Source organism: Pleurodeles waltl, chromosome 4_1 (assembly GCF_031143425.1).
Source record: "Pleurodeles waltl isolate 20211129_DDA chromosome 4_1, aPleWal1.hap1.20221129, whole genome shotgun sequence".
Taxonomy (NCBI): domain Eukaryota; kingdom Metazoa; phylum Chordata; class Amphibia; order Caudata; family Salamandridae; genus Pleurodeles; species Pleurodeles waltl.
Window position 1 is genome coordinate 659312250 of NC_090442.1, and position 26503 is coordinate 659338752.

The 26503-nt window shown below is 43.3% G+C and overlaps 1 protein-coding gene across 1 annotated transcript in view; it reads left to right on the top strand.

Annotated features, from left to right (window-relative positions):
- Window positions 1–26503, top strand: part of TBK1 (TANK binding kinase 1) — a 394952-nt gene that overhangs the window by 183651 nt on the left and 184798 nt on the right. Inside the window, exon 10 of the mRNA XM_069229127.1 lies at window positions 15000–15058. Within this exon, the coding sequence (XP_069085228.1) occupies window positions 15000–15058 (59 nt within the window). The remainder of the gene's footprint in view (window positions 1–14999; window positions 15059–26503) is intronic.

The following is a 26503-nucleotide window of genomic DNA, read 5'->3' on the forward strand; positions in this document are numbered from 1 at the left end:
GATATTGCATACCTCTTCTTCGCGCATAGTAATACCCATTAAGTAATAATAAAACATACACTACTAAAACGTCCTGAAAGGCCCTAAGGAAAAGTAGCTGATAGCAGAGAGACCAAAGAATATGTAAATCAGCAATAAATTCACATCGTCTATCTTTCACCTCTCTGCAGTAGAAAAATGCCATCTTAGTCAACACAACAGGTTGAAACTGAGAGCTCCCCTTATCCTTGTAGCAGGGACGCGGTGGCCCAAGTTCTCATTAACATCTTGGCCATCATTCTGTGTTTCCCTCCAGGCATATATAAAAAATGATCTGCCTTGCCTCACTTTGTGAGAACTAATTTATTTCCTTTTCTGTTAAATTGGAAAGTCCCAGTTGCTGTTATGCCTCGGGTCGCAGCACTTTCTTGACTGCCAAGAAGTCATGTTTCCTAGGTAAAGTATATAGCAAGAGAAGTCTTTGGTTGTCACACACTACAGACATCTGCAGGGCTGCTCTCTCTGTATCCTGTCACGCTCCTCTGGGGTGTTAAGGGCAACCACCATTGTTCCTCCTATTTCTGTGTCTCCAGCCTTCTTCCTCTTAGGAAGTATGTAAGCTCTGCTCTACACATGCTGCATTTCCCCTTTCGGGACCCTCCAACAAATTCCTTTGAGACTCTTTAATCATTTGTACTCAAAACTCCTGTAGTCTCTCAACCAGGGAAAGCCATCATCCTGAGCTGGGATTCCTAATGTATTTTTTCCATTAATTCTGCCAATTCTTCTGGCCACACCTGACAGGACAGTATTTAAGTTCAGCCGTTCACGCCAAATCCCTTTGAATGTCCAGGCGTTGGATCACTGCTGCCTGGGTCACAGTGGATTCCACTTGAACAACTCATCAATCTCTTGATTTTAAGTTTCGCTGCTCACATTGCAGCCTCAGTCTTGCCTGATTTCTGTGCAAAGGCAGTATGAAGGGCATTTTGAACATTACTGCATGAAAACTGTGAAAGTGTATTCATTTGACATGTAGTAGTTCCTTGTGCCTAAAGAAAAGTTGCAGCAGGTTGACGTTTTCCCATCAACCAATTCAATTCCGTTTCATTTATCTACATGTTAGCCACATCATTGGCCATCTGATATGGAGTTATCAGCCACAAGCCACTCAGCAGGTCATATAATTTGAGAGAGGAAAGTATTCTCTAGATATGGAATAAGCTGTAGCCATAGTCATATGGTCCTGTCATCTTAAATAGTTGAGATAATAGTATTTATTATCCAACTAGCGCCAACAAAATGGTGTCCCACATGGTTACACACTATTGCCCATCCTTTAGCTTTTTCTTCTCCATTCTGACTCAGTTCTGTGCTTCTGTCTATCTCTGCAGTCCTTTTCTCCATACAGATGTATGAGCAGTATTTGGGGGAGGCGGGCCGGGGGAGGTTCATGATACAGTAGATCTGTTTCTTCGTCAGTACTAAAGCTAAGTCATCAAAACTACACTTTGTTTCTTGGATTGGGGCATAAGACCCAATATGCTGGTGTTTGGGTAGCACAAGTTAACCCCATCTTATCATTGATTTGACCATATCTGCAGTGTCCAGTATTGTTCAATAGATTAACCTGACCACAACGTGTGGATCATACCCGCATTTGTCATGTTGCATCTTAGGTAAATATTAGCCACCTCTGGAAAAGTTCTCTGTAATTGTTGTTATGGTGTGTATGTATAGGGTAAAATATTGTAGTGAAGCATTTTGAATCTATCGTTTTTAGACCCTTTTTTGGTATCTCACTTCTGTGGTACACTCAGTTTTGATTAATTTGGTCCCCTGGTCATCCTTCCAATGTGATGTGCCAGAGAAACCTAAGTCATTCCTTGCATGATTTGATATATCTGGGGTATTGCTTTCCTAAGGTTGCACATTATGAGACATGTGGCAAGTATATCAAGAATTTTCAGTTCTTCCTCTCATTGCAGCCCCAAACCCATCTTACAACCCACTTGTGAGGGAGCCGAATGATAGGAACTTTCTTGTTGGAATATCATATATTTGTAGAAGGCCTGCATAGTTAATGGAGAGAGTCATTGTCAAATAGATCTGCGACTGCTAGACTGCTCTCATTAACTGTATTGATCACTCTTTATTGCTCTTAGTCCAGTTATCGTACGATGCTTACATTTATGGGGGGCGCAGAGTGTGCTTTCCAATATCATCTAGCACTTTTGAACAATATGGTACAGCCTTCGGACCCACCCCTTCCATTGATCAAGTAGTCCTTTTGATTGGTCTTCTAACCACAGTTTGCTCACCTAGCCTCAGAATATACCTGGGGCTAGACTCTACCAAAGGGATTTTGTAGCTGTGCTCTCACATGCCAAAATATGGGGATCCTGTGGCACTGCGTTGATTACATGCCATCCCAGAAATGACAGAGCAGAGCTGCATATAAACTCCACTCCTGCGTGCTGACATCAGTTCCCTTATTTTTATGCCTTCTGATGTGCATCTGGAGGCCCTCTTCTAGTGATTCCAGAAAACATTTTCACAGGTATTCTAGTTGTACCACAATTGCAGGAAACAGGTGTCAGTCACAGACCCGCACAAGGTGTGCCCTTAATGCCTGGGCTCCGGGTGACACTCAAAGTTATATAGGCGATTTGAGACCTGGAGTCAAAGTTGTATGTTACTGAACAAAAATAAATAAATATACAAAACATTATTAAGCTCAGCCACTGATAATCACTTTGGGCTGCATCCCAGTCCATCGTCCGTGCTGACTGTGCCTCTGGAATCATGCTGTATTCCTGGTTGAAGTGCCCATAATAAGAGCAAAACCAGTTGGAGGTTGCTTGTATTCTTGTTCAGTGAGGACCTGACTTGGCAGTTTGGGCTGAACTGTTCCTATTGGTGGATATTTGCATATTGCTAGGTTCAAACTGAGGTGGCATGGTGGGCAAAAAGCAATGGATTGGGATGCTGCCTGAGCGATTGCCAGTGGCTGAGAGTAGTTCAAGCATTTATTCCATCACCTTGGTGTTGCAATTGATGCCCTATGTGCATCGGGTATACCCACACGTGGGTCCCCCTGCTGACTGTGCCACTGGAATTAAGCTATACCTGGCTGAAGAGCCCATAATAAGGGTGAAACGGTTCCTAGGTTGCTTGTATTCTGGTTCAAGGAGGACCTAGCTTGGCATTTTGGGCTGGACTGTTCCCATTGGAGCAGAGTCTATACTGATTTGCGTATGGCTTGGTCCAAACTGAGGTGGCATGGTGGGCAAAAGTAATGGATTGGGATGTGGCCCAAGTGATTGGCAAGTTAACACACAGAACACCTCTTCCCACCCCCCCCCCCCCCCCTCCCACACACACACACACACACCTGGGACATTCAGGCTTGTTGGTCTCTTAGGCTCAAACATCGACAGTAACACTTAAAGTTCCAGAGGGCCCGTAATCAAGACCTCTTTGTCTTTCTGATGCTGTCCATGTCTCAAGGACCTGGACACGGTTTAGTGGTAAACGGTACCTACCCCGTACTACTTGTACTGCTAGAGTTGGTGCAGTGTTCGTGGTTCGTAGCACATACTGAATCAGTTCCCTGTATAAGGATACAGCCTGGATGCACCTACAGGGCCTCCTGTAGAGGAGATTGCCTCCTTTGTTGTAGTGGTTTGCAGGACTGTGTAAATCCTTGAATTACCAGTCTCAATGGACTAACACTAACCTCCTTACAAACATTTTGCAACCTGGGCCATTAACTTCTGAGCCTTTGTTGAATTTTAGTAATGTCTTGGCTGACTCAGTCCTGGTAGCTTGGACAAAACTATTTAAGCGCAAGTCAAAATAAATTAATATTATGGGCAATACATTTTTTCTTCTGCAAGTTTGACATGGTGCTTCCTGAATGAGGTTTCCTGCTGGCCCGGATATTAACTCAAACAGTTTGAGACATTGCATGTGAGGCAATGCTGACCCTGCCTCAGGGCATATATAGTATCTTTGCTGAGAAAGTACATGGTAGACAGGCTACTGCAAAACACTTTGTTTTTTATGGCTGGAAGCTACAGTTATCGTTCCTCGTGTTATGGTGGCATCAGCTTCATGCTTGGATGTGTTTCACTGGATTGTCATGGGACATCCAGGTCTTTGGTCAGCATGTCATTTGATGAGATTTAGGCTCTTTGAGGAGAAGGCTAGTGTAACCATAGAGAAATTCCATGACAGCAGAGCTAAGGCTTGCTTAATGTTTATTTTTTTCTCCGTCTTAGGATTTCTATCAGTTGTACAAAAAGTTCAGAGGATATTCACTGGGACTCAAGTATCACCAATGAGAACCCTTCTAACCCTTGCTGCTATCCATGCAGACATTTTGCAGAAGATGATGCCAAGAACAGCACTAGTACTTCTCGCCCTCCTTTTCTCGCATTTTTGTCAAATTTCTTTAGTTCACCCCCAACCTAACTTTGAGACCAATCGACTGTATAATGCAGTGTTGACAAACTCACTGGCATTGTATACCATCAGACTTCCCTCCTCACAATTTCTCCCAGGCACTGGTGAATCATGCCTAAATTCAGTCAAAGAAAATTAGGCTGTTACTTGCCAAGGGGCAATCAAACTAATACCAGAGGTGTAGAGAGCACCGTGATGCCATTCTCTATTTTCTGGTCCTCCAGCAGGCTGGGCACTAAGGCCAAATTTAGACTTCAGGGTCATGAACTTCTTCCTCTAAAAGGAGACCTTGAATCATGAGGATCTGGTGGTGTCCCTGGACCTGCAGGATGTATACTTTCATGCATTGGTCCTGCAGTCCTACATTAAGTAGCTCTAATTTGAGGGGGACAGAAGGTTCAGAAAATTTCAAATTCACTGTCCTGCCATTCAGTCTTGCATGGGCCCTCTGATCTTTATGAAAGTCATGTCTGTGGCACATCTGCTGAGTAGTGCACATGGACTCCGTATTCTGCAAAGAATTCCCTTTATCAGTGTCAGTCTAGGCACAGTTGCCTTGAATGCCATTTACCCTTGCAGTAAGTTCAGAGCATTTAGGCTAATATATGTGTTTGATCTTTAATGGTTCTGCAACGTCTTGGGCTCCTTGCATCATGCTGGTGTCTCACACCCGTTAACATGTGTAGGTCCTTAGGTGGAATCTGTGGCAGCAGTAAACCCAGTACTGAGGATGCTTTTAGGACCGCATTCACATTTCTGATAAGGCAGCTCAGGACCTTCGTTGGTGGATGATTGACACCCCTCTGACGAGTGGCAGGCTTTTTTCTTTCCCCATTAGAGTCAACAGTGGTTAAAGATGTATGATCTCTGGTCTAGGGAGGGCCCCAGGATCATATGAAGATCAGAGATCTTGGTCTCAGATCTGCCATCATATAAATCTTTTGAAGCTGTGAGCCATCTTCCGTCCATCAAGGGTAAGTCAATCCAGTTGCTGACAGACAACACAACTGGTCTGTGGTACTGCAGCAAGAATGGCGGAGTAGTGTCTTGTCTGCCTGAAGGCTTGATGTTTTTGCAGTAGCTGGCACTTTACAGGATTTCCTGACCGTGAGTTACCTGCAGTGCTCCCTCAACATTCGAACAGATGACACAGCAGCACTCATCCTAATAATCATGAGTGCAGTCTGCACAGGAGGTGGCTTAGGGTACCTCTGACCAGTGGTCTGCACCCTCTGTAGACCCATTTGCCAGTTCCGAAAGCACTCATTGGCCATCCTTTTGCACTCAAGCATTTCCTTATTGAGGGTCTCTAGAAGACTCTTTCATCTTCAGTGAGACTCTGGTCTCCTATACCCAATCCACCTTTACTGCCAATCTTGTGGGCTCTGAAGAAAGACAGGACCGAGCGCATTTATCTTGATAGCCCGGACTGGGCTCTTTGAGCCTGTACTTAGTTGCATATTGAGACTCTTAACCTTCAAAACTATTGCAGTCTGAACTTCTGACTGAGCATACGTCTTCTACTTTGGCTGCCTCTTTGGGACAATATTCCTGTTCCAACAACAGGAAAAATGATTTTATCCAAACCTCCACAATCTACAACTCAATGCATATAGACTGAACAAAGCTAATTGAGTGGTTTTGATGTTCTGTGGTAAGATTTGGATGTCATTCCAGCTGTTAGCCATCTCTTCACCAAGTCTGTATTTTCATTCCAATGGGCTAAATTTGTTACTTGGTGTGAAGAGAAGCAAGTCATCCAACAACAGGTTAAACTATCTGATGTTCTTTTATTTGTATTGTCTTTGACATGGCAAGACTTTGCAGTGGGAATAGTTGAAGGTTATTTATCGTTATCTTGGTCATTGTTTGGGTGCCTGATCAGCCTTCAATATTCAAGTCACATATTGTAATGGATTTCTTAAAAGGACTTGCATATGGTTCCACTTTCATCCTGCTTTATGCCACAGTAGGACCTTAATTTGTTTTTGCCTCTTGATAATTCTGTGCTGAGGCACATAAGGCTGGTGCTCTACATGAAAGTGTGGGATATGCTAGTTCAACAAATGTATAATCCATAATGCCTCCATGATTTATGGAAGTAAACTACCAGCGATACTCTGCCAGATGGCTTAACGCACTAAAGACGTTAAAATACCACTTTGTAATGATTTAATGAGCATCTCCATTTTTACTAATGGCTGTTTCTAATGTTGTACTTGATGTTCATGGTTTAAACCAAAACACAAAAGACTGAGTCATGCCTTGACCAAAAAGGACTGTCCTGAGGGCCTTGAGCTCATTCAACTAGAAGGCAGTAACTATGTTTATTCTCTGCGTGTTCCAGTTTTGAACATCTGCCAGTCAGCCACGTAGGCATCTGTCCAGATGTTATTATACAAAACACAAAGCAGCAGACTATATTTCCATGCACCTACCTCCTGTTACCTAACATAAATCAAAGATTCAATAATCAACAACAAATTATTGACGTGTGCACTCGTTCCAACACCTTGCTGCCAAGGTGCAACGCAACTATACGAATAATTTACCAACGGTGCACCACTAAAATTAAGTTAAAGTGTCCAATTCATAGTCTCAGTCATTTAAATCTTGTTTTTATTCTTCTTTCTCTTTTGAAAATAGACACGTATTCCTAACAGCAACAGCTAACGCATTTTGTCCATACAACAGGACTTCTTCAGGGCCTTAAGTTCAATTCCAATAAGTAAGCCATATCCAGCGGGTTTTAGTTATTTGTGAACAGAGCGTTAAATGCGCTCAATGTTAGGACCTTTTCTCATGCTGATAATCGACTACCGATCTTCTTTGTCCACGTAGACCCTGGTAGTAAGTCGATTCAGCTAGGTTGGTGCTATATAAATGCCACATACATGCATCAGTGGATAATTCTCTTGTGCCCATCCCTCCAGCTGCCACTCCAGGCACTAGATAATATTCTACTTCTAAACCTTTAGAATAGTCTTCTGACCATACTGGCAAGAAACTTAGGCAAGACTGTGCAAGTAAAGCGCATCTGATCATCACTGAGGCGCTCACACAGTCTCTGAATTCTGCTCCGTCTCAAGTACAATTTCTCCATGTATGACTTTTTTCCAACAAAGCTTACTGTGAGTAGTCTCCATATTGGCGCCTCCGCTGCATAGTGCATATTCAACGATTATACAAGATTCTGCAGATGATACTGCAATCCAGGCCTATAACTCTAGTTCTTGACATGCTTGGTCTACGTGGTTTCCTGGAACTAGTTATGTAGATCGTTTCAGCGCTCTTCTGAGCTAGGCCTATGAAACAAAATCTGAGTTGCCATATCAGGTTCTGAATTTTTGATTGAATACATTTCTCTCAGATTCCTTGGTGGTTGTTGAACCTAGAAAAATACAACTCTCCTGTCTCCCTCAGAGAAAAACAGTAGACATATGAATGTGAAGAATGAAGGTTTGCTCAATCTCAGCTACCACTTGAAGGCCTACAATTCTGTGTCTCTCCTACATCGCGATTATCATGTGGCACTCCATGAATCAGTTTAAGCAGAAAATATCTCTGAGTGTCTTCGTTTGACTACTGATAAGTTAATTTAATGAGATGAACATCCTGCCTACATCTGACATTGTTAACCCTCAGGAAAAGTAAAAGATCCCTGGGCTTTCCCTTCTCATCATAAAGTAGAGCTAACCAGAAACCATTTGTGCCCACTGGAAAAGATCTAGAGCCCTCAAAGCAATGACTTAATCAATCTGTTCTCACTACCAGCATCCACTCGGAGGGGGCATTTCTAAACTTCTCCTGCCAAACGGGTGCAAGGTATTGTGTGGATACGAAATCAGTTTTTCCACTTTTTCCCCCCATATTCTACCAATGTAGTTGAACATTTTGTCTCTGAGCCTCTTGCAAAGATAGGTTCTGTTCAAAAACACCAAAGTTTCAATAAAGCGCAAGCTAGCAAATAAGTGAACCAAGAGGAATAGTTCAGGATGTTGCTGTTGCCCAGTATCTGCCCTCACCAACATGAGGGACTCAATATCAATCACAGATCTACAAAACACATACTTTCACACTGGGATCTGTATAATTAACAGAATTGGCACCAAACATTCTAAGTACAGAGTTCTTTCTTGTTGGATTGCAGGCCTCCCCATGGCCTTTTGGAAATGCTTGGACATGTTTGTGGCTTTCCAAATGTATTTTAGTTTACTGAGGTCTTGATGAATGGCTCCTTAGGGCTAGCTCTCAATGACAAATTCTTTGAGACTGGCAAAATAGCAATGTATCTTTTATAGGATTGGGTGTTCATATCAACCAAGACGTTTTGACTTTATTCTAAACTTAGTTTGTTCAAGCTCTAGGAGTGGTGCAACATTTAAAGAAACCACTTCGCAGTATATCATGCAAGTAACAAGTGCCGTCCTCTGCAGATAATTTCTCATCTGATGGTCGGAGTGATATTTCTCCCAGATTCTGTGGCAATACATATTTTGCTGGTACTATACATCGGGTTATAAATGAAAACTCTTTACTAGGTAACTGCATTTTAACGGGCTAGACAGCTGTACAGTCCCTGACTTGATGGTGTTTAATAGAGAGAATCCTTAGAACAGCTTCAGATTATCCTAACACACTTGTTGATGAGGGGTACTGGTGAGCCCATATAGACGAGAAGACCAGTTGTGGCAAATGATCTCTGAAATAATATCATATCATTATATTGGAGTTGAGGACATTCCATCTTGCCCTCAAACCTTTCTTCCAGCAGCCTACCCCACTTTGTTTTCACTAAACTTGAAAGAACATCACTATGTATTGTCTGAACTGACGGAGGAAATCACAGTCCAGTGTCAATTTGGTTCTGGGCACTAGAGAGCAGCAGTCAAATCACGGCAAGCCATCACTCTGGCCTTCATAATTCAAAGGCATTCAAGCTTGACAGATGCCTAGTTGAAGAGCACAGTACTCAAAGATTTTCTCTGCTCAGAGTCAACCAGAAAATATCCCTTTAGTAAGCCTATCTATATTATTCATGTAAGCTTATAATCCAATCCAGTACCTGGAAAAAGTAATCTCCAACCCCAGAAACAAATTTGACAGTCATTGCTTTGGACAAGCCATGACAGGGGAGGTATTTCGGGATGTTGCAGCTGTCTGTACAAGAAATATTGTATTGACTAGAGCTTTCTCAGTGATGTGAGTTTTCTACGGAAGCATTGTGTTGCTGAGCTTAACAGCCTGGCTCTCAAACATTTCAAATATGACCACCTAACTCTTACAGATAATTACATGGCATCCTGAAAGAATCCAGATATGGTTCTACAAGTTCTTCATACATCTTTAAAGGCAAGAGACTTTGCTTTTGGTGTCTTGAAAGACAACCAAAAATGTCATAACCTTATGTAATCCTGTTGCTTACCATATTTATCCTGAGGAGACTTACACAGTCAGCCTTGCATTCTTTCTTCCTCCCTCAGGTAATTTCTGATTTCCTCATCAATTAGCTCACTTAGTCCACCTGCCTGCCACCTTGTTTCTACAACTATCGCCCCAGGCTTACATTTCTTTACATAAAATGGTTATTGAAATGGCTATGCAGTAATGCTTAAATCAAATCACAAGCTAGGCCAAACAGCTCTTTGTTAATTGTGGAGTTGTCCTCATGGGTCTAGCTTCTTCTGAACACTTAGCTAAATTAATGCTTTCGTCCCAAATAAACTACTTCCTAATGCCTTTTCAGGACATTTCAAATCTTCCAGGACTGGTTCATACTTTTGTAAGCCTTATTGCATGAATTCTTGACTTCAGGACAGATGCATCAGGTGGCCATGTTTACCCGCATGACCTGTTTGCTTAGGAATTCTTTCAGTGACTCCTGAATATGTGCTTCTGAGGTTCGCTTGCACTAGCTATTCTGTTTAACCTTTTTATGAATATCAGAATACATTAATCTCAAAGTAAAGTTATTTATAATCTGAGTTCTCTGTCACAGATATTCTTACTAAATTCAAATGAAGGTGTCTGGCTGATATGTGATGGCTAGAGGAGATTTATTTCAAAACCATAAAAGGTCTTGTGCAATAAGCATACAGCTTTAAAGAACACCCTCTCTTCTATGGGTAGTCAGTGTAAAGCAATCCTAGCCAGTGGAAAAAGCTCATATTTTCTCAGCCCACATATCATTTTGAGTGCCACATTTTGAATTCCCTGTAATGATTTCAAAGAATATTGAGGCAGACCTAGATACAGTGCATTACAATAATCAAGGTAGGTCAATTGGCAATATAACCTGAGCATGGACAATTTAAGGAGAAAAGTTAGAACCTTTTTAGTAATTGTAATTTGAAAGGAACAGGCTGAGGAAACCACTTTGACCTGATGATTCAGTGAGCGGGTCATCAAACAGAAATCCAAGCGATTTCATTGTCTCCAAGGGCATGAGGAAGTGAACTGCTAAAACTGGGCCTCATGGATTTGTCCCATCTATTCAAATGGTTGCCATTGAGCAATAACTTCATTTGTATCAACACTAAGCTGAACAAAATTGACCAACATCTGCAATTGAAATTCTGTAAGACAAGATGTAAGACTTTGTACAGACCCTGTGGCATATTGATCTAACCATATGATCAGCTGCATATTATCAGCATATTATAATATGGTACGCCCAGAGGAGTTAATCAAGGTTTAAAGGGAGTAGTTGATGAGGATGATCCCTGTGGTACTCTGCAGGTAATCTCCTTAGAAGCCGAGCAAAAAAAGTGGCACTATTACTATACAAGCCTTTAAAACAGGAGAACTATGCCAGCACTAAGCACCCCAGACCCAGTTACACAGTTCCCCTGATTAAAATATGATGATTGACTGTCTCAAACGCTGGGAACAGGTCTAGGAGAACAGTTGCACCTGTGTCACCCTGGTCAACAGTCAGGCATAGTTCTTCCAGTGTCAGCGCCAGTGCGGTCTCAGTACCTGCCAGATATTGAGATAATTACCTTTACCAACTACTAAGCAACAATCCTTTCTCAACTTTGCTCATAGCGGGAAGAAGTGTAATGGATCTATAGTTACATAAGTTGCTACTATCCAGGTTACATTTCTTTAAGAGTGTCTTGATCACCCCTTTTTTTCCCAATCATTTGAAAGTTCACCTGATAGGTTGATCGATCTGGTTAAAAGGAATAAAAACTGCTGAACTTTTTGGTAAAATTGAGAACTGGACATGCACCCTACCCTGACCCTTACATGAGTGTTTGAGAGCTGGCATGTGCTCTGGAACATTCGAGGTAGCTAAAATGCTAACTTGACGAGGCACCCAACAATACACAACAGCCCTCTCCACCAAACACATAATGTGTAGGCAGACTAGAGAGCAAAATAAATAATACCAACGGAGGGCATTAAGATTGATTAATCCCTAAGGTTTCACACTGATTAAAAAGAGCGCAATAAGAATATAAAAAAAAGGTAAATTTCGAATACTTCTTCCAGGCTGAGAGCGCAAGTTAGAGGTAAAAGTACCTTTGTAGTGAGGATAGGATTTATTTAACATGCCTGGAAATGGAGCACACATCTCTGTCCCTTTAGTTAATGTTTCAGGGCTGGCACATGCTCATTAACAGCCTTGATAAGCTAAAATGCGCCCATAAATAACACAAGTGCCTGTCCACTAAATACATGGTGGGCAGGCGGACCTCGGGGCAAAAACTGGTGACCACTTAAAAAAAAACAAAAAAACGTAGAGAGGCTTCACACTAATTTTAAAAAAAGCGCTCAATGAGAGTATAAAAGGTAAATAAAAAATACTTACCCCTAACAAGAGCACACACATGAGGTCTAAAAATACATGTGTAGGGAGATCAGGATTCATTCAGATGCTAAAGTCAGTGATGGACCATCATTATGCGTGCCATAGCCCCTCCATGCCTACCTTCTCAAAGAATGATGAGTCTGGCAGGCTAAGCAAGGGTCACCTGATAGGCACTAATCATGTCGGGGTCAGGGAGCCAGACTCTGTATGACGTGTATTAAAATTGTATGTGGATGAGCTTAAAATTATTTTAACTTTGAATCTCCATACCACAAGGTTAAAAATAGGAGATCTGAGCAATGGACCCTACTGCTTTATTGCAGTGGCATGTTTCAGTGCTTGAATATTTCCCTGGTGGAGTCTGGTATCTTCCCCAGGAATATAGGCATCTCACACCACATATTATGATTAGCTCATGCTTCATAGGGTTTGTTCACCAGCCTCAGAATGGCTGGTTGGGGCAGGGGAAATCTTTGCAGGGCCCCAATCCTTGAAGAAACCTTGTAACGTTGCTATTGCTAAGGTTATCAGCATGTTTAGCAGGGTGAATCACTGTAATCATAGTCTGTGCTTTGAAACAGGTCATGCCCACGCTACCAAGCCACACTCACACCTAACTGTGTGTCGGCAGCGTGTGTGCATAGTCCACGGACCCCAAACCACACACCCAACACTAAAGTATCTTCTACCTTGCTATCAGCGCTAATAAGGCAGTGATAGTGACAGTCTAGAAAAGCAGCACTTCAAGGGATGTGGCGAACAGCACATAGCTGATCCTGGGCGTTACTACCCTGCTGCAAGTGCCACTGACTGCTGCTTTATTATAGCAGTAATATGAACTTTTACATAAAAAAAATATTTATAATCGTTTCATTTTAGCACCTCAAATTATATCGCTGAACTGTATCACCTTTATTAGAATTTGTGAGCCGCACCCTTTCTGCTGTGTCAATGATATTGATAACTCAAGAGGCAAGTCAGTTGTCTTGTTTCTCATATATAAGCCTTTACTTTTATAGATGTAGCAACATTATGGTATGTTAGACCTAACACAATAAGCAATACTGTTCATGATCTGAATTATTTCAAGGTGCTTTCAAATGTGATGATCATGCAAAAAGGAGGCAGAGGAGAGGAAACTAATTGCCTAGGGCCATACTGTTTGTTACAGATTAGAAGCTGGGCTTGAAATCAGATTTACTAATTGGACACTGCAGTTCAGATCATGGATGCATATCACATTACTTGCCTCTTCTTCCCTGATGACTCATGACTTTATTGTTTTACATGGAGCCATATAATGGTATATTAAAACATAAACAAGGCAGATTTTTGTACAGTTAACATCCTGAACTGGATTATTTCAAGGTGCTCTGAAATGTGAGTATCACTGAAAAGGAGTCAGAGAAAAGAAAAGTAATTGCTCAAGTTCAGTTTGTCCAAACTGGGAAGCTGTGATTGAAACCAGGTTCTCTGGGTCAGGGCCCTGTAACTAATTTTTTTCCTTGATCCAACAAAAGCTTCTGACTTGCTTGGGCATGTTGTACAAGTGCTTCAAAATATAATTTGTTTTGTGTTTTTTTTTATTTTTTATAAGATGTGGCAATAACAGGAGAAGCACACCACGTCATAGAACAGGTACACATTAGGCAGAAACAGTTTCTCTTTCTGAGAACAGGTATGGCTAGAGTAGCATTAGCATAGGCTTTTCCCATCACAATCCAGGTACAAATCGGGCAGCAGCAGTGCAATTTTATTTCCTCACAGAATGGGGACAGCAGGGAAGGAGCAAACCAAACCTTTCTCACAGAAGGCAAAAAGTGCAGTCTTCCATTTCCTACAGAATAGATCAAGGGGGCAGTGTGGTACAAGATTCCATTGCCCACAGAACATGCTCAATTAGGGCATGAGTGGTGTAGGCTACAGAAAGATCTCTGGAGCTGGTGTTGAAATTGACAGGAATGTATAACTGGATGAGTGAGTGATTATAATAGTTCTAACTCCATTCTCACTTATATGATAATCCACATCAGCATCCTGAAATTCCTGCTGCTATCACTTGGAGTCCCGCTGTTTGTTTTGATTCTTTGGTGTCACACATATTGAGAAGTAGCTGATACTTTATAAGCTGTTTGTTGAGGCCTCACTACAGCCTAATTAACTATGATGTAGGCAGACACACGTCCTCTTTGAAAATGTTTTGAATGCAGATCTCCAACAGGTGCTGTGCAATCCCAGCCTTGGTGCGGCACTTGTTCAAAATGTTGAGGTAGGGACAGTCTCACAAAGCAGGGGGGCAATATAAGGATTAGTGGTGGGTGGAAGATGTGCCTGTTTGGGGCCTCTTACAAAAGACTGCTAACAAGCCACAACAGTATGCATACTACCCTTTGTGGCAGTGGCAATACCTTCCTGATGCTGCAAAGAGCGACTGAAGCTCTGCTGTTTATATTAACGTCACACACTTTGCTTTTTGCAAAGAGTAAAAATGAAAATGTGCCAAGTTACGAGAAACTCACCTTGTTGACTATGCACACCTCTACACTAAATAAGTTGTATTCTCAGAGCAATCAAAAGATTTAGAAGCATGCTGTGTCACTTCATGATCTTAGACCACCATAATTTATGTAGAAATAGTTGAATGCAAATCAGGTAAACAATAAGTCGATCTGCATTGTTTTCTGTGTTTGGTAGTTGTTTTGAAAACTATGAGAACATGCATATATTTTTATTTCAGTTTCACTCCCCAAGATACACCAGCGATACGACTTGGATATGGATGCTAGTATGGCAAAGGTAAGCTCCATTACGATGATAATACATATTTTGCTTATTTGGAACATCGATTAACCCTTGAGGGTATTACGTGACCTAAACATGCACTATTCAATGTTCGGGACTGACATCTGTGACCCAGGTTTAATGACAGTCTCTGTGCCAGTGAGCATATTGTCACAGCCCGACAGTTAAGGAGGACATTGAAAGCCCTATGAAGGCGTGCTTGTCTTAATGTTAGTAAAACAGTTGTTAATTAAGCAATTTCAGCCTGAAGATAAAAACACACCCAATAGTCTCGGCTCTCTTTTTGAAAAACAATATTTCTTCAGGCTGGCTAGTTCTACAGACGTAAAAGCAGCAAAACATTGCCTTTTACTGCGCCAGTCAAGAACAACTAGGCTCTGCAACTAATTGGAGGCAGGTTGGGAACTGTCGTTTGAGCATGCCTATTATAATAATAATAATGCAAAAAGAACAGATGATGGACAGAATGCTAAACAATGCAAACACTCACCCCCAGCCAAAGATGTAGGTTTAATCCATTGCTCTTTAGATCACCATGCCACCCCAGTTTGTACCCAGAAATATGCAAATCAGTCTTGACCTTGTTCCTCATGGGAACAGACCAGCCCGAACTGCTGAGCCAGGTCCTCCCTGGACCGGAAACAAGCATCCTAGGACCGGTTTCATGGTACCACCCTTCATCAGCAAGGCTAGCTTGAATCCAGTGGCGCAGTGGGCACGGGACCCACGTCTGGGCATACCCTTCCCACTTGGGGTGACAAAAGCTTCAAGCTAGCCTGGCTGATGAAGGGTGATACCCTGAAACTGGTGGGGGTGGGGGTCATCTTTTGTGTTGACTGCTCGTAAATACATAAAATACTGCACAGGAGAGGCAGAATTTATTTCACAGGTACTGTTCAACACTGTATGAAGCATCCCCCACCACACTTCCCATGCCTGGGCGGGACAACTGGCTCTGCCATCTAATATGGGCAAGGCCAAGGCTTTGGGATCGGGCCAACAACCACCATAAGCCCAGCAAGATCAGCTGCCAAGTCCAGAATCACCAAAAAAAGCTGTTCATGATACTCAAAGATCCTAAGAGGACATCAAGAGTTAGTGTGGAAGTCTCTTGCTGGCACAAAGATGTCTGGAACTTGGCAGTTCATACCAAGGAGGCAGAGGATTACATCTCCTCTCCTGAAGACAAACTCCAGGCTCTTGTGGCAGACAATAGGAGTCTAAAAGACATCACTGCACAGAGGAGTCACTGAGGGGAAGACGTTGAATCCAGATCCCAAAGGAACAATCTTTGCTTTGTGGGTATTCTGGAGGCCCAAGAAGTGCCCCGTCCTATGCAATTCTTGATGAAATGAATTAGATTATGGATAAATGAGGACCAGGCTTTCACTGTGCTTGGTCCTTGAACGGGCTTATCACGCGTTGGTTCTGATGCTGGGGCTTCTCACCCTATGATTATCAGCATAATGAACTATGCGGACAAGGACGCAATTCTTAAAGCAGCCCGGGAACATAATGAAGTGCTTTGCAGTTCTTCCAAGATCTTTCTTTTTTTGGATTACACAACCAAGATTCAACAGCATTGTCAATCCTTTCAAGCAGTAAAACAAACATTTAGGGCAATTTAGCCTTAATATAGGTTTCCTTACTCAGCAAAATTAAAAGTGATCCATAAAGCACTGTCACATGAGAATGAGTAAACACTAGAAGTAACACGGAGAACTAGGGAGACAAGGATTTAGCAACGTGGGAGGAGACACTGTGTTGGATCAAAGCATCGCAGAACAGAACTTGGTGGCATTCCCCTCTCAACAGGCTCCAGCGAAGATGAGGGTGGCAGTGTATAAGGGGCTACGAGGTGTGGGGGAATGGAGGGTTCCAAGACAGAAACACAGGCACTATCTAGGGGCACATGAGTAGAGAGATGAATATAGATAGACCGATTCCACACCAAAGGGAGGATATTTTCCAGCTGACATGCCAGCGGGCATGAGGATCATCAATCATCAGTCATCTAGCTGTCTGACAGCTCATGCCATCGTACGTACTTTACCTACCCATTGTTAATGGGTGACAGATCCTTTGCTCTGGGAAGTATGGGGTGGGGGAGTTGGTCAGGGGTTTAAGTTAATGGTTTTGACAAGGCAACATACTAATATTTGTTTAGGCACTTTGGTAAGGTACCTGTGAAGTACAGTAGTTAATACATGACTGCACAGGTGGAGTTCATGATCATTTGATATAATGTGAATGGTTTAAATCATAAAATCACTAGGAGGGGGCAATACTACAATACCTCATACCGATTCCTAAATTAATCCTACAACAAGAGAAACATTTACTTTGCACCCAGTGCAGCTTCCTAGGCCAATACAGGTATTTTAGGATTTATTGTGCTTGTTTCATAAGGGGATTCCGGGAAGTGACTATCCTTATTCATAGGGCATTCCCCTTCACTGCTACTGAGACGCACAATGATCCCTTGGGATGATATGTGGTTGTCTCTAGGCTTCTGGAAGGATCTTACTGGACCTTTAAAAGTGGTTATGTGCCACCTACACTGGCTGGGAATATGCTGCGTTCTTTAATTGATGTAGTTCTCAAGCTTCAGGCTACGCGTTTACAACTTGGAGGCAACTTTAACACAATTATGAATCCAGCATTGAACACCATGGTACGCAAAGATGCGGACAACCCCCCGACTACACCACACACACCCCAAAAAAAAAAAAAATCTGGTCTTCTTCTTTGGTTATGCAAGACCTGTGGTGGAAAAAACACCCAACTTACTGAGAATTCTCGTTCTGTTCAGAGGCCCATAAATCACAGTCCAGGTTAGACTACTTGTTTGTGCTGCCAGTAGAATAGTCAGAGGTGCAGATCTAGGTTCCTCCCTTGGTGTTTGTCTAACTACACCCCACTGGAGATTTCACTCAGGGGACTCCTGAAGATTTGGGGAGGGACAGTGATGGTTGAGCACCTGGTTGTTGGATGGGCATTTTGCGGAACTGTTAGCGCAGTGGATTTGAAAACTACCTTGATATTAATCGACCCAGAGTCCCATCAGCAACTGCTGTATGGGGAGCCCCAAGAGCACAATAAGGGGAACACTAATCTCTCTAGGAGAGCAGTGCAGGGATGAACAAAAAAAAGCTATTACAGATGTAGAGACCCTCGACTTACCCTACAGACACAATATGCACTTAATAAAGAGATGTAGACCCTCACACAGTTGGAGGCAGTGAAGTTGTCCCTTAAGGAAAATAATACTAGAGAGGCCCACAGCACTTAGGTGGCATCACAATACAGACTATATTATGTAAAATGGACAAGCTATTTATTGGTTGGGTAATACAGAAGCGGGCCTCAGAATAATTGCTTACATACATGACCCTGTTAGGGGGATGGTCACCATATCTGAAGAATTTGCAAAGGTATTTGCTAGCTATTACCTTAGACTGTATCAGGCCATGCCCCATTCCTTATGCTGAAAGAAACAGACTGAGAAGGCAAGACCTTAAAGTAGCCGTACTGCACAGTGTTAAAGAGGCATTAGATATCTGATATTGGCACAGAGATATCAGGTAATTAAAGCACTGTCCTCTGGGAAGACCCCCGGGCCAAATGTCTTCCTTCCCGAATTTTTTAAGAAATATGCGAGTAAACTGAAAGACCCTTTTGATGCTAGGGTTTGGGAGGCTTTACATATTACAGAATGGCACATGATCTCAGCAGGACCACTATTGTAGTTATTCTTAAGCCTGGGAAAAATACTACTGACTGTGCCTCATATAGGCCTATTTTCCTGATTAACACGGAGGCCAAGATTATGGCCAAATTACTGGCCTCCAGATTAGCAAAATCTTTTCGTCCCTTAGTGAGGTTCTACCAGAACAGTGTAATGGCTTCAAGAGGAACTGGACATTGTCTGTGGCGCATTAGCAAATGTGCAGAAAATTTCACAACAATCCATCTAGCTTGCAAAATTACAGCAACCCCAGAAAAAAAAGCCTGCTGCTCTCTACCGATGACGGGCTAAACCCAGAAACACGTGTCTAGAGAAATACATCACTAGTTGCACCCAGTAAGGTGAAAATATACATACTACAAATGAAGTAAGCACAAATTTGTACTGCAATTACCAAAATGCAATGGGACACTGCTTGCTGGAGTGTGAGGTAGTGTGCTCCCAACTGTTACTAGCTTGCAAAAGACTTTAGGAAGCTGTTCAACTATATCTCCTGGTTGATTTTGTACCAGCCTTGGATATAATTTACCTTGCTCCCAGATTCATATCCTATATATGCCTCCTTTACTCCTCCCCCTGGATCAGAGTCTAACCGAACTGAGTCTTGTCCTGGCCCTTTTCAGTAGATAGGCAGATGAGTCAGGGATGTCCCCTCTCCTGTTCGCCCTGGTAGTGGAGCCTCTGGTGACATGGATCCAGCAAGATGCGCAGATATAGGACATGGTGAGGGCTTCGAAGACCATATAGCCTTATATGCAGACAGCGTTCTTATATCTACAGAGGATGCAGCTGTTCAGATTTCAGATTCTTAATATATATTGGGATGCTTGGAGAATTAGGGTCAACTGTCTTAAATCAGTTTTGGTCCCATTGAATTATCCAGAGGTTTTAGACAATCTTAATATTCCCTCCGTATAGGTCACCCTGGTCCCTTCAAATAGTTGTGTATATACGTATCAACACATCGAGCTGAATACTGGAAACGGAATGTTGCCCTGTTGCTGGGGAAACTGAAGCATCAGTTCACAACATGGAGTAAACTTCCCATCTAAATAGTGGGCAAAGGGGCACTATACAAAATGCTATCACTAACTCAGTTGCTATGCATGCTACAAAACTATCCACTCCCTCTACTCCCTTCTTTGTTTAAAAGTTCACAATCCAATTTAACATCCTTCCTTTGAGGTGGTGCCCACCAAGTGTATCCATTAATAAATGTGTCAAGTCGCCCAACGATGGGAGACTAGTGATACCAGATATACAGCTCCATTAGAAAGCTCCCAACTGGATGCTTAGATATAGAGATGACCCCACAATTTAACTTGAATTGTATTTTCTTGAGGATCAAGAGATCAAAAGATACATTTATATAGCAATACGTCCTTGGAATTCTTGTTGCCAGTCACAACATTGTGCACAGAGTGTTGGTTCAAGGCTCTTCACCGGGCGTCCTGGAATTAAAATTGACTAAATTGACACCCTTGAGGGCCGTTACTTGTGTATCCTCTTTTTCCAGACTGGAAAGCTTTACATCATGGGCAGAATTGGGATTTTGAGGCCTGGGAACATATGGATTCCCATGCTTTTTAAATCATTCACTGGCCTGAGTACAGGATTTGACATGCACAGAACACAATGTTTTTATTTTTGACAGCTGTATCACAAGTAAAGTATAATGATGCACTAAACCTCATCCAAGACTTCAACCTGATAGGAGACGAATTAGTCCTGGAAAACGGAGAAAGGAAGGGTATTTCAAGACTATACCAAGCACTGGTGTTTAACTCACAGGATGCTGTTTCTTCATTAAGGGACAGACGAGTAGCTGTTTTGGCAAATATCTGACCATGGCTGATACCGTTCAAATACTTCCATAGGGTCTGTTACTCCCTTGACAGATCACAAAAGATGGGTATATCTCCTAGTGCTTTTTGTACTAGATGCCAGATGGTGATTGTAACCCTTTTCCATATGATGTCGGCCAAAATTTAGGCATATTGGTCACAGGTCCATTCCATATTATAAGATGTAATCGACTTACAGATATTACAAGATTCCAAATTTGTTTTCCTGGGCCTAACCAACTACTGGTCAGATGATAAACTGTTATTTCATGTTGACTACCTAGTTGCTAATTGAGATACAGCCAGATACTGGTATCTCAATAATGTCCCTACTGCCTCTTTTGTACTTTGCCTTTTGTATATATAAATAATAAAAAGAAGTTTTAAATAAATTTTCAACACTGAAAGGCACCCTCAGAACGTGAGGAGTCTAGGAGCTGAGACAATGGGCCTTTGGTGCAGAAGTCAGTTTTGAAGGTAGAGTAAGCCTTCTATGCCAGCACACAGGAACCACAGCCAGAGGGTAGGGAGGCTATCCAGTCGTTACAACCTGACCCTAGACCGAGGACAATTTAAATCACCCTGAGACGGACAGTATTGTGGAACTCAATAGTATATTTTAAATTCCATGGTAGGAGACATTTGGCAGGGATAGAGGACTTGATGCAGCATCTCCCAGAGCCGTACAAGAAGATAGTTGAAGAGATCGTAGAGCTCGAAGTTACCGCCAATGCTAGCATCAGGTGCGCCTTGGATGTGGTGAACACTGCCTATAGGAGGGTTAATAAAGATATTCTTTTGCGCTGCAAGATTGGGCAGCACATCATAGGACTGCCTTTTGATGGACAATACCATTAAAGACCCTAGGTAGATGAAATGATAGGGACGATAAAGGAGGACACAGACATAACTTAAATCCATGCTTTCCTCCAGCACGGACAATAAGACACTATCTAGGAGTGCACAAACACACAGCTGTAATGTGGTACTCAAACAGTTTATGAAAGAACCATTTATGCCAGTCTGTAAAGCAACCTTGAAGTTTATCATGCTAAAAACAGTGTGTTCTATGGCATCTGTCGCTGCAGATACACATGTTGTGCATAGCCCGCCATCTGGTGTTGGGTCGGAGTGTTACAAGTTGTTTTTCTTCGAAGAAGTCTTTCGAGTCACGGGACCGAGGGACTCCTCCTCTTTGTCTCCATTGCGCATGGGCGTCGACTCCATCTTCGATTGTTTTCTTTCCGCCATCGGGTTCGGACGTGTTCCTTTCGCTCTGGGTTTCGGAACGGAAAGTTAGCTCAAAATCGGAAAATTACGTCGGTATTGTTGCGTTCGGGATCGGGTTAGATAGCATCGACATCGCATCGATACGATAACATCTCCGTTGCCCTTCGGGGTAGTTTTCGATCCCCCGTCGGGGCCTGGTCGGCCCGACCGCGTGTGACATCGACGCTGATGGAACGGACCCCGTTCCGATTCTGTCCTAAATGCCACAACAAATACCCATATACAGACCAACATTCGGTCTGTAACCTGTGCCTGTCGCCCGAGCACAGGGAAGAAACTTGTGAGGCCTGTCGTGCGTTCCGGTCCCGAAAAACGCTCCGTGACCGCCGAGCCAGAAGACTGCAAATGGCGTCCACGCCGACAGGACACCGAGATTTCGAGGAACAAGAAGAAGTAGAAGCCTTCTCGATCCATGAATCGGACTCGGACGAATTCGACGACCATGAAACAGTGAGTAAGACGTTGAAGATAGCACATAAGAAAACTGACAAGGCCCAGGGGACGCCACTGCCATCAGGCCATGGCTCAACCCATAAAATCGGTGACCGACCATCGGCACCGAAGAAGGCCGAAATAGTGCCGAGATCGTCCGACTCGGGTCGAGACACAGGCACCCAGCCATCTCGGGACGGAGATAGTGCTGCCGACAAGGATCGACGCCGAGATAGCGGAGCCGAAGCTGCTCGACGCAGAGACAGCGGCACCGAGGAGGATCGACGCCGAGAGGGTTCGACTCAGAAAAAGAGGAAAGTCGCCTCGGAGCCGAAAAAGAGCGTGGACATGGTTTCGGTGCCAAAACGACCCGCAACCGAGCCAACTACCGGTTCCTATTCAGAGGAACAATCACTGTCCTCTCAAATGCGAAAGCATAGATTCGAGGAGGAATTACAATCCACCGAGGTGGACCACACTCAAAAAAGGATTTTTATACAGAGTGGAATAGGGAAAATAAGCACCCTTCCCCCTATTAGGAGGAAGAGGAGACTGGAATTCCAACAAGAAAAAGCACCACAAACAAAACTGGTGAAGAAGGTAACTCCGCCTGTGGCTCACATTTCACCGGCACAGACACCGTCACATTCACCGGCTCACACCACCTTAAGCCAAGGTGACCAGGACCAAGATGCTTGGGACTTATACGACGCCCCAGTGTCGGACAACAGTCCTGAGGCGTATCCTACAAAGCCCTCACCACCAGAAGACAGCACAGCATATTCACAAGTGGTGGCTAGAGCAGCAGAGTTCCACAACGTGTCTCTACACTCGGAGCCTGTCGAGGATGACTTCCTCTTCAACACCCTCTCTTCCACACATAGCACCTACCAAAGCCTGCCTATGCTCCCAGGAATTCTAAGGCACGCAAAGGACATATTCAAAGAGCCTGTCAAAAGTAGGGCAATAACACCGAGGGTGGAAAAAAAATATAAAGCACCTCCCACAGACCCAGCTTTCATCACCTCACAACTGCCACCAGATTCGGTTGTGGTAGGGGCGGCTCGCAAGAGAGCAAACTCTCACACATCGGGCGATGCACCACCCCCAGATAAGGAGAGGCGAAAGTTTGATGCAGCCGGTAAAAGGGTCGCAGTACAGGCTGCAAACCAGTGGTGCATCGCAAACTCTCAAGCGCTCCTAGCGCGATATGACAGAGCCCACTGGGATGAGATGCAACACCTCATTGAGCATCTACCCACAGAACTACAAAAGAGGGCGAAACAAGTGGTTGAGGAGGGCCAAAACATCTCCAATAACCAGATACGCTCCTCTATGGACGCAGCGGACACAGCAGCAAGAACAGTTAACACGGCAGTAACCATCCGAAGGCACGCGTGGCTACGAACATCTGGTTTTAAACCAGAGATACAGCAGGCGGTGCTCAATATGCCATTCAATGAGCAACAATTGTTCGGACCTGAAGTGGACACGGCAATTGAGAAGCTAAAAAACGACACTGACACTGCAAAAGCCATGGGCGCGCTCTACTCCCCGCAGAGCAGAGGCACTTTCAACACCTTCCGCAAGACAACCTTTAGAGGGGGGTTTCGGGGTCAATCCACACAACCCAGTACCTCACAGTCAACACCGTCCACCTACCAGGGACAGTACCAAAGGGGAGGCTTTCGGGGCCAATACAGAGGGGGACAATTCCCTAGAAGCAGGGGAAAATTTCAAGGCCCCAAAACACCTACAAACAAACAGTGACTCACACGTCTCTCATCCCCTCCACACAACACCAGTGGGGGGAAGAATAAGTCAGTATTACCAAGAGTGGGAGAAAATAACAACAGACACTTGGGTCTTAGCAATTATCCAACATGGTTATTGCATAGAATTTCTACAAATCCCTCCAAACATACCACCAAAAACACAAAATATATCAAAACAACATTCGGACCTCCTAGAAATAGAAGTTCAAGCATTACTGCAAAAGAACGCAATAGAACTGGTACCAGATACACAAACAAATACAGGGGTTTACTCACTGTACTTTCTAATACCAAAGAAGGACAAAACACTGAGACCAATCCTAGACCTCAGAACACTAAACACATACATCAAATCAGAACACTTTCACATGGTCACGCTACAGGAAGTGTTACCATTGCTAAAGCAACAAGATTACATGACAACCTTAGATCTCAAAGACGCGTATTTCCACATACCAATACATCCGTCGCACAGGAAATACCTAAGGTTCGTATTCAAAGGAATACATTACCAATTCAAAGTATTGCCGTTCGGTTTAACAACTGCACCAAGAGTCTTCACAAAGTGCCTAGCAGTAGTGGCTGCACACATCAGAAGGCAGCAAATGCACGTATTCCCGTATCTAGTCGACTGGCTAATCAAGACCGACTCACTGACAGGGTGCTCACACCACACAGATCATGTCATACAAACCCTCTACAAACTCGGTTTCACCATCAACTATGCAAAATCACACATTCTGCCGTGCAAAGTACAACAATACCTAGGAGTGACCATAGACACAACGAGGGGAATAGCCACTCCAAGTCCACAAAGGGTTCAAAATTTCCAAAAGATTATACAACGCATGTATCCAACACAAAAAATACAGGCGAAGATGATATTACAACTCCTAGGCATGATGTCCTCATGCATAGCCATTGTCCCGAACGCAAGACTACACATGAGGCCCTTACAACAGTGCCTAGCATCACAGTGGTCACAAGCACAGGGTCGCCTTCTAGATCTGGTGTTAATAGACCGCCTAACATACCTCTCGCTTCTATGGTGGAACAATATAAATTTAAACAAAGGGCGGCCTTTCCAAGAGCCAGTGCCACAATACGTGATAACAACAGATGCTTCCATGACAGGGTGGGGAGCACACCTCAATCAACACAGCATACAAGGACAATGGGATGTACATCAAAGAAAGCTGCATATAAATCACCTCAAACTACTAGCAGTTTTCAAAGCATTAAAAGCATTTCAACCAATCATAACTCACAAGTACATTCTTGTCAAAACGGACAACATGACAACAATGTATTATCTAAACAAACAGGGGGGGACACACTCGACACAGCTGTGCTTTCTGGCACAAAAAATATGGCAATGGGCAATGGGCAATTCACAACCACATTCGCCTAATAGCACAGTTTATTCCAGGGATCCAGAATCAACTTGCAGACAATCTCTCTCGAGATCACCAACAAGTCCACGAATGGGAAATTCACCCCCAAATTCTAAACACTTACTTCAAACGTTGGGGAACACCTCAAATAGACTTATTTGCAACAAAGGAGAACGCAAAATGCCAAAACTTCGCATCCAGGTACCCACACAGGCAGTCTCAAGGCAATGCCCTATGGATGAACTGGTCAGGGATATTTGCGTACGCTTTTCCCCCTCTCCCTCTCCTTCCATATCTGGTAAACAAATTGAGTCAAAACAAACTTAAACTCATACTGATAGCACCAACATGGGCAAGGCAACCATGGTACACAACACTGCTAGACCTATCAGTAGTACCCCATGTCAAATTGCCCAACAGGCCAGATCTGTTAACACAACACAAACAACAGATCAGGCATCCAAACCCAGCATCGCTGAATCTAGCAATCTGGCTCCTGAAATCCTAGAATTCGGACACTTAAACCTCACACAAGAATGTTTGGAAGTCATAAAGCAAGCTAGAAGACCATCCACTAGACACTGCTATGCAAGCAAATGGAAAAGGTTTGTTTGCTACTGCCATCATAATCAAATTCAACCATTACACGCATCTCCAAAGGATGTAGTGGCTTACTTACTACACTTACAAAAATCGAACCTGGCCTTCTCTTCCATTAAAATACACCTCGCAGCAATATCTGCATACCTTCAGATTACCCATTCAACTTCACTATTTAGGATACCTGTCATTAAAGCGTTTATGGAAGGCCTCAAAAGAATTATACCACCAAGGACACCACCCGTTCCTTTATGGAACCTCAACATCGTCTTAACAAGACTCATGGGTCCACCCTTTGAACCTATGCATTCTTGCGAAATACAATTCCTAACCTGGAAAGTTGCATTTCTCATCGC